The 11,434-nt window shown below is 38.0% G+C and overlaps 1 protein-coding gene across 1 annotated transcript; it reads left to right on the top strand.

The window, feature by feature from the left end:
* The first annotated feature begins 5,899 nt into the window (after nt 1-5,899).
* On the top strand, nt 5,900-6,868 carry LOC137728571 (uncharacterized). Its single transcript, XM_068467321.1, has one exon. The coding sequence runs from the start codon at nt 5,900-5,902 to the stop codon at nt 6,866-6,868; it is 969 nt and encodes a 322-aa protein (XP_068323422.1).
* The last annotated feature ends 4,566 nt before the right edge of the window (nt 6,869-11,434 follow it).

Here is an 11,434-nt window from a genome sequence, read left to right as displayed (position 1 = left end):
ACCGTGCATAATTATAAATTGGATGATGTTAGAGAGTTATATTTTTAGACTATATGATGTGACGTTGATAGTTTGATTATTTCTTTAATTCATTAAAAATAAATACAATTATCAACCACCACATCATTTAATTTACAAAATATGGTCATAAGATATGATCTCAAGAGCACTTTCCGTATGAATATAATCTGTGATGCTAACTTGGTGAGAGAACGTATTGTTTTATAATTTATTGTTAGATGGTTAATAATATTGAACCAAATCCCAACCATTTATATGCAATTCATGCAAAGGACCCATGTGATTCTCACGTCAGCTTCCACATGAGATATCAATCACGACGAGACCCATAATTTTCTCTCTGCACGCACCAACGCATGATGAGTGCCACAATTAGCGATCACACTTATTCTCGCCATTTTGTTTAGTTTTTGTCAATAGAACTTGAGAAGCGAGGACTTACTATTGATAAGGAAGGGGGAGAGTTCAAAATTATTACTAATTTAGGAGAGAGAGTTTTTAACCTAAGACGCTTGGGTATAAATCCTAGGATATTGAACCATATGCAATTTGAAAAATGAGAACTTACGATTTGCTACTTATCAATGGAGGGTGAATGTATGCTTTATTAATCCGAAAGCTTCAAATGTGCTTAATATGATCTCAAATGAGTTGATAGCGAGTATCTCAACCTCTTTAACTAATTCTTCATGCAGGTAATTGCTTTAGTATCTTACTTAGTTACAAGCTTAAGACTCAGCTATTATTAGTATTAGTAAAGCCCAATCTTGTCATCTTAAAAATCTATAATATTAATTGTTTTCTTGACAAGCAATTCTTATTCTATACTACATTAAATGTACGGAGAAGAAAATTCGAACTAGAGTACAAGAAGGTAAAAACATTGTTTTGACCAACCAATGTTTGGAGAACTTTTTTGGTGCGAAGGGAACACCGCCTCAGTACACCAAGTGCCAAGTGTCATGATACAATTAATTGGTATTTTTTTTTAATTTTCAACCAATTGTATTATTACACTTGGTGTACCGTAATGTGTTCCGATATACTAAAAAATCTTTCTAACGTTGGTTAATGTAATTTTTAGATAAAGTTAGACTTGTGGGCAGGGAATCCCTTTATGCTTCTATACATGTTGACCAATGCTTTATCAATTTTAATCAATGATACAAACAGCACGCAGCAATCAATCATTGTACTCTTTGAATAATTGATGACTTTATCTAATAATATATGCATGGTACATTTGTAATTGTAACTTAGGAAACTTTGGTCCACATAATTAAGCTTCAAGATCACGCTTTGCACAGAAATGAGCCAATCATTGAATTCTTCCACATCTTGAAATGTGATTATACAAGGATATTTTTGCTCACCATCTTTAAATGATGGTGACATTCACCATCCTATTTATCATCATTAGATGAGTTTAAATTTCAAAAATACGTATAGTGGATAGATGCAAATATCAAAATGTTAACTCATTTAACAGTGATAAATAGGATGAGAGCATCACCAATGTCTAAGAGTGGTGAACAAAAATGCACCCGATTATGCAAATACCTAATGCAAAACTTAACTAGCAACAGCCTGTATGGCACTTAAGTAGCTAAACCTTTCACAGGCCAGTTTTCTCTCTCCTCAAGAGTTTGATTATTATCCCTGAGACGAGCAAAGAAATAGACACTTCACAGACATACTTGTCTCGAAGCAGCTCGTAGTCTAGCTGATTCAAGTAGAAAAACAATGACAGAAGTCGTAACTTAGAGCATTGTTTTATTAGTATAGTATATTTATATACGTTTCTTAAAAGAAGGTTCACACCAACGACTGAAGGTTAACAAGTCATTGGCGTTAATCTAAGTGGCGAGGGAGGGTGGAGTAATTAGTTTAGAGTTCGATCGCTTGAAGTATAATACAAGGATAAAAACTTATGTTGGGACAAGAAGAAAAATATAATATTAAATTTTTAATGTGTATGTGTGACTGCATAATCACGTGATCCGACAAACAAACCTTATAATTTATCCTAAACAAATCTTCAAAATAATAAAACCACGGTAAAGTAGAGACAGGAGAAAATGCAATATTGGGGCCTTCTTTACGTTTGTGTATGGGTGCACAATTACGTGACCCGACCGACAAACCCCAGAATTTGCCATAAACAAACCCTAAAATCATATAACTCATTAATCATTCTGACTAGATGTGGGTTGGTGATGTTCTTCAATTTCTTGTTGATCCAAACTCATTCCAAGGCCGAACCAGCCCAATGTTAAATTCACCACAACAGTTGTTTACCATTTCGCATGACAACATTGACAAGCCCAAACATACCAAACATAAAAGCTCTGTTAATCGAACCATCTACCTGGCATGCATGGCAAAATCAGCCATAAATAAATGAACAAAACCACAGTTGTTTACATACCAATATATATGCGCATTATTTTGTTTGGGTGTGGGAGGGACCATGTTTTTGTTGAAATATCCTACATTGACCGTATCAATAAAAATAGAAAAGTTTAAATGTTCTAACCCTATTTCAACTAACATTGAAACCTTTTGTGATAAAACCTCAAACCTGACGGATTGTGCAGGTAGTAATAACCAAGTTGGGGACAATATTGATGTTATTGGAGTTGGGCCTATGGCCCGTCTCTCTAATAATTCTACATGGTATCAGAGCCAGGAAGTGGGCTCATACGTACTGTCACGTGATGGGTGGGTCTTTTGGCCCCGCATGTAGGGTGAGTTCTTTTGATTCCACGTGGTTGTCAATGTGTGGATCAAGGGGGCGTGTTGAAATGTCTCACACCGTATCAATGAGAAAAGAAGAGTTTAAATATCCTAACCCCATTCCAACTAATACCGAGACCTTTTGTGATAAAACCTCATACTTGACGGATTGTGCAAGTGGTAATTACCAAGTTGGGGACAATATCGATGTTATTGGAGTTGGGCCCTTGGCCATCTCTCTGACAATTCAACAACTTTTTCTGGTATGCATGCAAGTTGCAACTTTTGGTTTTGTGTTTAGAGCAACCCTAGTGTAGGAAAGGCCCCCCAAGGCAACTGCCTATTGAATCCCCTCCAGTGAACAGTAACTGTCTTTAATGAACAATAATTGCATTTTGCATCTCCACCCCTAAACTGAATAGTCATGGTAATATGTAATAAAATATTAGTATTTTTTATTTTATAAAATAATAAAAAATAATTTTATTTCAAATTTTGGATATGATTTTTAATCGGTCTTGTTGTACCACATTTCATTAAATAAGAAATTACAACCCAAAGTATTTGAGAAAATATATAATTGTGGTGTAATGTGAAAGATAATGATAAGATATTTATAGAAAAATTAAATCTTTTTTTTTTTTTTGGATTTTTTATTAATTGTTTACATTTTTATTTTTATTTTTATATATTTTTTATTAATTTTATAATGTGGCTAACGTCAGGATCAACTTGCCCTAAGACACTTGGGCTTGCGATTCAAGTTTGCCCTCTCACTCAGGCCCCCCCCTCAGCCTAATCACCCGCATAAGCTGGAGCAAGAAGGGGAGGCAATTGGATTGAAAACCTCCTTTGTCCACCGAGCTATCTTATTAATTGTATAATGTGGCTGACGTCAAGATTAGCTTGCCCTACGGCACTCAAGCCTGCGATTCGAGCCCACCCTCTCACTTGGGCCCCCCCTCAGCCCAGTCGCCCGCATGGGCTGGAGTAAGAAGATGAGGCAATTGGATTGAAAACCTCCCCTGTCCACCGGGCTATCCACAATGGTGGAGCTGCTCTTAAGGCTTAGGGTCTTCGTTTCTGCATGCAGGTGAATTCTGCAGAGTGCATAGGATAATAATTGATGCACATGGAGCCACATTTCTTCAAAATCCTTTGCTTCTTCTTTTATCACACGTTTATATCTGTGGCTCTTTGCACAACTCTGTCTATCGATTTACTTTTTAATATGCCAAGTTCACATCCATCCCACACTGTTTTACTGCAGATCTCACATAAATTGTTTTGCCAAATGGAGGAGGAGATGACCTTTCCATTTTCTCCTGCATGCCCTCGTCTGCTTAATCTCATAGTCTCATTTGTCATGGCAATCACCATGTCCACATATTAGTATGTCACAAGTCATCTGGTTCATAATTCATCATGCATACCACATTAACATCTTGATTGCACTAATAGGATTAACTACAAATTTTATCCCTAAAATTATACTCGTGTTTTGCTTTCGTGGTGATATTTATCCCTGATATCTTAATCATAGGTATAGCCAAAAGTTATACACAATGTAAGTGAGTGTGCATCTCTCGTCGGATAACTAAAAGCATCGGTCAATATATTAGTACTAATGTGTATAAACTACTCTAGAACATACTATACTGAATTTTCTCTCACAAATTCATATGATCATGTTCGTTGTTTGTTTTCATGTAACTTATTAAATATAACAGTAAAAATAAAGAAGTGTACGTGGGAAGTTAAAAGTGTTGTTCTACCCTTCTGGTTCATGCTCTAGGGGGGCTCCTATTTGATGATTCAAAGCCGTATGAACATTTACAAGTTACAAGGACGCCCACCCACCACCTTTGTTTTAGTCCAGTCCAAATTCAATTGCTTGTGGTAGTCATGCCATGGGACGGCAGGGTACAGTCCCATACTGATTGGACATGGCATTTGTCTTTCTTGCACATTCCCATGTACAGGATGGACGCTTGGGAATTGTATAACAACATTTCTCATGCGGCGCTATATACTAAAAACGCTTTCCATTTTTTAATGTGAAGAGATATTCTCCGAATCTATACATTCAGGATTTAGGGATTAAATAATTTAAACTTTTAAATTTTAATTAAACGATTAAAAATAGAGAAGTTAGTAAAAAATTTAAAATTTACAATATATTTTTACCATAGGATCAAATTTAAAGGTCCGAATTATTTAATCCCTGAGGTCCGGATGTATAGATCTAGAGAGAATCTCTTTCCTTTTTTAATGATGCAGCCTATGTATATGGTATTTGTTTAAGAGTATTGAAATTTAGCTGTTAAATTCTTGGTCAATGATTCAGTAGTTGCAATTTAGTGTCAAAATCTAGTCGTATTAGAGTATTTTATACACGAGATATCATTTTACCGGTACATTAAGCAACTAATGTGATTTAAGTGAAAATATTTTAAGACGTAATAAATCTCACTTGATAATAAAAACATTTCTGAACTGTGTTTGTCTGAAAAAACATTCAGGTGTAAAAGCATTTGAAATATTTTTTAATAAAGCAATTAATTTTAATAAATATTTCCAATTTCTAATAAAGCACTTCTGATAAAAGTACTTTCTGCACCCTAAATTTAAAATAATGAGCCACAGATCACGAGACAATTATCACAAGAACCATATTTATAAACAAATGCAGCAGAGCAGTGGTAGTAGCTAGTATGCTAGATTTCCCTTCCACTTGTTTTCTTTTGGCCAGTAAAAATTTCCTTTTTTTAACTTTTTGTCCACCCCTCATCTGCGTCTACAGTTGCAGAAAGAGAGAGAGAGAGAGAGAGAGAGAGAGCCTTCAAAAATGTCCTGCGTCTGCATTGCAATAAATACATTTCTTTGACTCTCCAATGTTCCCAAGCTTTCAGTGTTTTCCTCAAGAAACAATCCCCCCACCCCCCCCCCCCCGGCGGCCCTGAGCTGTCCCTTCACTCTCTCTACCCCCTCTCTCTTTCTCCTGCTTTATATAGATTAAGACCTCCACCCACCATTGTTGCATGCCCCGTGATCGCAACTTCGGTGACAAAAACCCACAATGCCTTCTCCAGTTTAGCGCGCTTCTGATTGCAAACTCGATTGAAAGCTTGAATCTTTTCAAATGGGTTGCTGTTTAAGCACCACCGCCGCCGGAAAGTCCTCCGCTTTAGGTCCTCAGAAGCACGGGCATTCATTGGTGGGCAATGAAGAGTCAAGATCTGGCGCCGCCTGCGAGAGTAGAGCACCGCCGCCAGTAGACGAAGAGACAGTGAAAGAAGTGCTGTCGGAGACACCGAAACCCAAAACCAAACCTCCACCACAGTTTTCGCCGCCGCCGCTGTTCGAACACGAGCCAGTACTAGATCGAGATCAGGAAAAAAGAGCAGCTTCCGACGAAGAAGAGCTACCAGTGTTCGTTTCGTTGAAAACTAAACTCGACCCAGAAAAGATTGAGCAGAAAATACCCATTAGCAACAACAATGGCGGCGGCGGAGGAGAGATCTCGGAGGTGTCGGAGATTTGCAGCCTGAGCGAGAGCATGTCGGCCACCACCGTCACCAGAGACGACGACGAAGAGGTTCATCAGAGGTTAGTCAACAGGTCGCCGATGAAATTACGACAAAACCGGGACTCTTCAATGGGTCAAAGGAGAGACCGGGTTGTGGGTAAGTCACCGACTCGGAGAACGGAATCCTCTCCGGGTCGGAGATATGGGCCAAATGGTTCTGGGTCAGTGAGGTTGGTTCAGAGCAGAGAACCGGGCCCGGGTCAGCAGCCAATGTCCAGGCGTGGGCCGAGAACCGAGTCCAACCGTTGTGATCCGGGCGAGAGTTCCGGTCGGAGGTCTAGGTCACCCGCCATGAGAATTACGGACGGCGGTGGGGTTAATAGGACCAATGCAGGTCGGAGCCCCTCGCCCAGAAGATCCGGAAAGTATCCGGCTCGAACTGCAATTGGTCCAATTGAGAGTTCGAGCTCTGGTCCGACCCGGAGAGTGGCGGAGGAGCCCAACAAGGAGGGTACGTGGCCCACCACCAATGAGTCTCTCGACAATCCGCATGTTTCCTTGGAGTGCTTTATTTTCCTATAAGATGCAACGCCTGATGTTACAGTAACGATATTTCAAATCAATTATGCACTTAAATTAAGTGATAACGTTGCAACGCCTCGGCACTGAAGTTCTTAAGTTACTCTCCTAAATTTGGACCTCCATCTCTTTTTTGGGTTTAGAACATAGAAGCTAGAAACCCTAGTGTACGTTTTTGCTTTCATGGATTTTCAGTATATGTAAATAATTGTTATGTGAATGGGCAATATGGGAATTTGGGGTACGATATAGTGATGTAAGAAATGAAGTTCCTGACTGAAGAGGACAGAAGGAGATTTGATTTACCTACCGCTGGTGTCACAGATTTGTATGGATATTTGGACATGTAATTGGGAACTGGATCCCCTTCTGAGCTGAGGATGGGGATCCTCGCGAGCAGCCCAGGCCGTTCAAATTTAATTCAATGATTGAAATTATTATAATTTTTAGAGAGACCTCCTGTTTGGAGCCGTTAGATCAAATTGCAACGATTCAGATAGACTGCTCAGAAGAATCCCCATCCTGAGCTCGGAAAAGGAACTAAGTCCCATGTAATTGATGTCTGTTTTTGGGGTTTCAGCTGCAACATTGGGCAGTCCATTATATATTTTCTTGGGATTGAGATACTTCCTTTGTGTCACACTCTGGCGCCTACAAATCTAATAATTCAATTTAAATTATGCTGTTCATTTCCCACACAAAATTATGTTCTCATCTTTCTCTTTAAGGTCTTAATCTCTCTCTTGAACGGTGTGAATTACTACATCCGTTTGTTTTGAAGTATGAGATCCGAAAAGAATCTCATTCCATTTTCTTGTGCTAGTTTATGTGTAGTCTCAGTTCAGCACCAATACACGTATAGTCCCTTCAGTAGAATCTCATTCCATTTTCTTGTGCTAGTTTATGTATAGTCTCAGTTCTGCACCAATACACGTATAGTCCCTGAGACTACTGATTGATTTCTTGCACCAAAAATACTGCTATGTCTCTCTGGCTCTTGATCACAAGAGATGCTTTCCTACACATCGGGATGCCACCGTTTGTATTCTACACCAATAATGTCACGTAAAAATGTTAAAATAGATAATATCCTGATGTTGTTTTGGTTTCTACGTTGACAATCACAGTTTGTCCGTGTGTAAAAACATGCTTGGGTTGAAATATTCTACATTAACTATATCTCTGAGAAAATAAGAGTTTAAATATTATAATCCAACTCTAACTAATAATGAGGTCTTTTGTGATATAACCTCACATCTGGCGGATTATACAGTGGTAATTACCAAGTTGGGAACATGATCGGTGTTGTTAGAAGTGGGCTTTTGGCCTATCTCTCTCATAATTTCGCACTTGATTGTGTCTAGTGAGTATACTTGATTCCTCACACATGCGGAGGTCATTTCTTCTTATAAACAAATCATTATTTAATAAGCATGCATCAACTCTCTTTTTGTGACTTTAAAGAGTTACTTTTGTATACGCGTCAGATAATAATTTACAAGTAAGTAAGAATAACTCCTTATACGTAAAGAGCTAAACTGTGTATATTTTTATAAGCTAGTCTCGAACATGCATCAAATTGTCATTTAGGCAACAGAAAAAAGCAAGGAAAACCTCGCTTATAAGTTTTCTCAAGTTGAGTGTCAAGTGGTGTTGAAGTGTATTAGAATTTTAGAAAATAATGCAAAGAAATGCTAAAACTTAGAGAAGTCGGTTTCAATAATTTCGAGGGGCCTTGTAATTTGTGGTTTCCTTGCTACTTTAACTTTGCTTTTTGCTAAATTGCTACTTCTACTTATGACGTTGCTTGTACAACCATGAACCAACCACACAAAGCATGAAAATTTGCATGTCATCCTCATTCTTTTGGGGAACCAAACCCAATAATATATAAACAATAATTTGCACCTTATTATTGTGAAAAAATTGTAAAAATGATCTCTTAACTAAAAATTTTTGATTATTGGTCTCTTAACTCATCAAGACGTGTAGCTATGGTCTTTTTCGTCAAATCTGTTATAATTTTGTCAAAATGAGTCATGTTGGAATGACTTGATACAATTGAGTTAAAGTTGAGAGCCCATTACTCTAATTGGGTTAATGTTGAGAAATCATTGCTACAATTTTTCTCATTTGGTTTTTCATATTTGCCTATTGATTCAGCTTCATGTGCATGGCACTTGACTCATTTCAATGAAAGTTCTAACGGAGTTGACGAAAAAGACTGTAGCTACACGTTTTGATGAGTTAAGGGACCAATGGTCACAAATTTTTAGTTGAAAGATTATTATTCCAATTGAGTTAAAGTTGAGGGACCATTGTTGCAATTTCTTCATATTTCACAACTTTATTCAACAAGTTTTCTTCAACTAATTTGGTAGTCCAGTAAGGAAAATTGACATCAGTATTTTAAGATTGCCGTTTTGTATTTTTTTACATTAGAGAGAAATGTATTGTGTTTAATTTGAAGTGCCGATAACAGCTCATAAATTGAAAAATATTATATATAGAAGATTGAATAGAAGTGAGCAATTTGTGAATTGAAACTTGGACTAGGAGGGAGGGAAAACTAGCTCAATATTTTTGTAGCCGTTGGAGTGGGAGACAATTTGGTAATAGAAAGTGGTCCTATTCCTAATTTTGTTTATTCTTTCGGAACATTGTGCCGTTGTGCCGTTGGTGGTTTTGGTTTCATGGATTTAGTGGCTTATTTCTCTGCCAATATCCCCTATTTTTTGAACTTTTTCATAACTTTTTTCCCGGTGTCCTTTTCATGCAACTTACTTTTTATCCAATCATACATGTGCAATTGGATAGTCAGAGGTGGGATTTCTCAGGTTTTCAAAGTTTAAATTTTGAGCACAAAGTACCAATAACCTGTGAAGGATTATGAATAGCCAAAACAGCACCTTCAGATTTTATTATATTTGATTGAATTGTAGTATTTAGTGGTAAGATTCATGGCACAACACTACCAACAAAGTCTTATTCCATTAAGTGTAATCGATTGTATGGATCCTTAAACGTTACTGCACTTGGTTTTAAACCAAGTCGTCCGTTAGCTTCAAGTACTCTGTATATTTTCTTAAAGTCAATTCCAAGTAGTCATAAGTCTTCCTCTTCCCCTTTTTTTCCTGAGCTTCTACCTCATAATTGCATTGTTTAACCAAGATATTTGTAAGTCTTCATTTCACATATACAAACTATCTTAACCGATTTTCTCATCTTAGATGGCCCTTCAAGGGAAGAAAATGAAGGCTGTTTGGGTCCAAATTAGGCTTGAAATGTGAACGAAAGTTGCATCTTCCTAACCATTAATGGACTTTACCATAGTTTTCGGCCCAACTGGTATCACATGATTCACATGCAGAAAAAGAAGTTGCATCTTTTCTAACCATTCAAACTCCAGACTCCACTTTGTTACAAGAAGTCTGTAAAGAAGGTCGAGGTTTTGTCTCGAAATCAATTAACAATGGGAAAAATAGCATAAATTTTTTATAAGCATTCAACGACCGTTAACTTTTCAATGTGAGAACTCTGCACATTCTGCCACACCTCTCACATGTGGAGAACCTTAATCCACGCGCACGGCCAACATTTATTGGGTGACCTAAGCATTTGTGGTATTTGGCCCTTGAAAGTCGACTAACTTGTTTTTAATATCATGAATAAAGTTAAGGTTTCATAACAAAATCAATTGGCAATGGCAATGACTTCTCACAGCTTATAAATCTATGAAAGGCTAACTTTTTTACTCAAGATAACTCTCCAAATTTGAAGTTAAAATCTCATGGATGATAATTGTTTCTGGTAATACACGAATTTGTACTTTTTAAGTGAATCTGAGAAGGGTGATTTGATCTAACGACTCTAAGGCCATCTCCAACCGACCCAACCAAAGGGTCATAGGGCTAAAAATAGCTCGGAATGACACGAAAACTGTCTCCAACTGAGGGTTTGGGCAAAAGGCTTGTGGGCCCCACCAGGCCCAAACCCCCAAATCAAGCCAGCGAGTTGGCCATTTCCAACCCTCCAGCGCCAGAATGTCAAACTTGACATTTTGCCAGCCCTCCAGCTTAGCCCATTTGAATGCCAACTGGCAACGGTTAGCTAATGTCATGCTACCGTCAAAATTTGAAATTATTTTTTTGGACGAATAAAAAAAAAAAAAATCTTTTTTTTTTTTTTTTTTTCCTGACGTTAGCTAGCCGTTGCTAGCTGGCGTCATGCTGATGCCAGGTAATCGTTGGCATTCAAATGGGCTGAGCTGGAAGGCTGGCAAGATGTCAAGCTTGACTTTCTGGAGCTGGAGGGCTAGCAAAATGTCAAGCTTGACATTCTGGTGTTGGAGGGCTGGAAATGACTAGTCCGTTGGGCTAATTTGAGGGTTTGGACCCGATGGGGCTCACAAGCCCTTTGGCCTAGCCCTTAGTTGGAAACGGTTTTCGTGTCATTCCGAGCTATTTGTAGCCCTATGGTCCTTTGGCCAAGTCGGTTGGAGATGACCTAAGTGGAATATGACTCCCGCGAACTGTGAAAAGAATTAGTTGTTATCAGTATATAACGGGC

Source organism: Pyrus communis, chromosome 3 (genome assembly GCF_963583255.1).
Source record: "Pyrus communis chromosome 3, drPyrComm1.1, whole genome shotgun sequence".
Taxonomy (NCBI): Eukaryota; Viridiplantae; Streptophyta; class Magnoliopsida; order Rosales; family Rosaceae; genus Pyrus; species Pyrus communis.
This window is presented reverse-complemented; position numbering and strand designations above follow the sequence as displayed.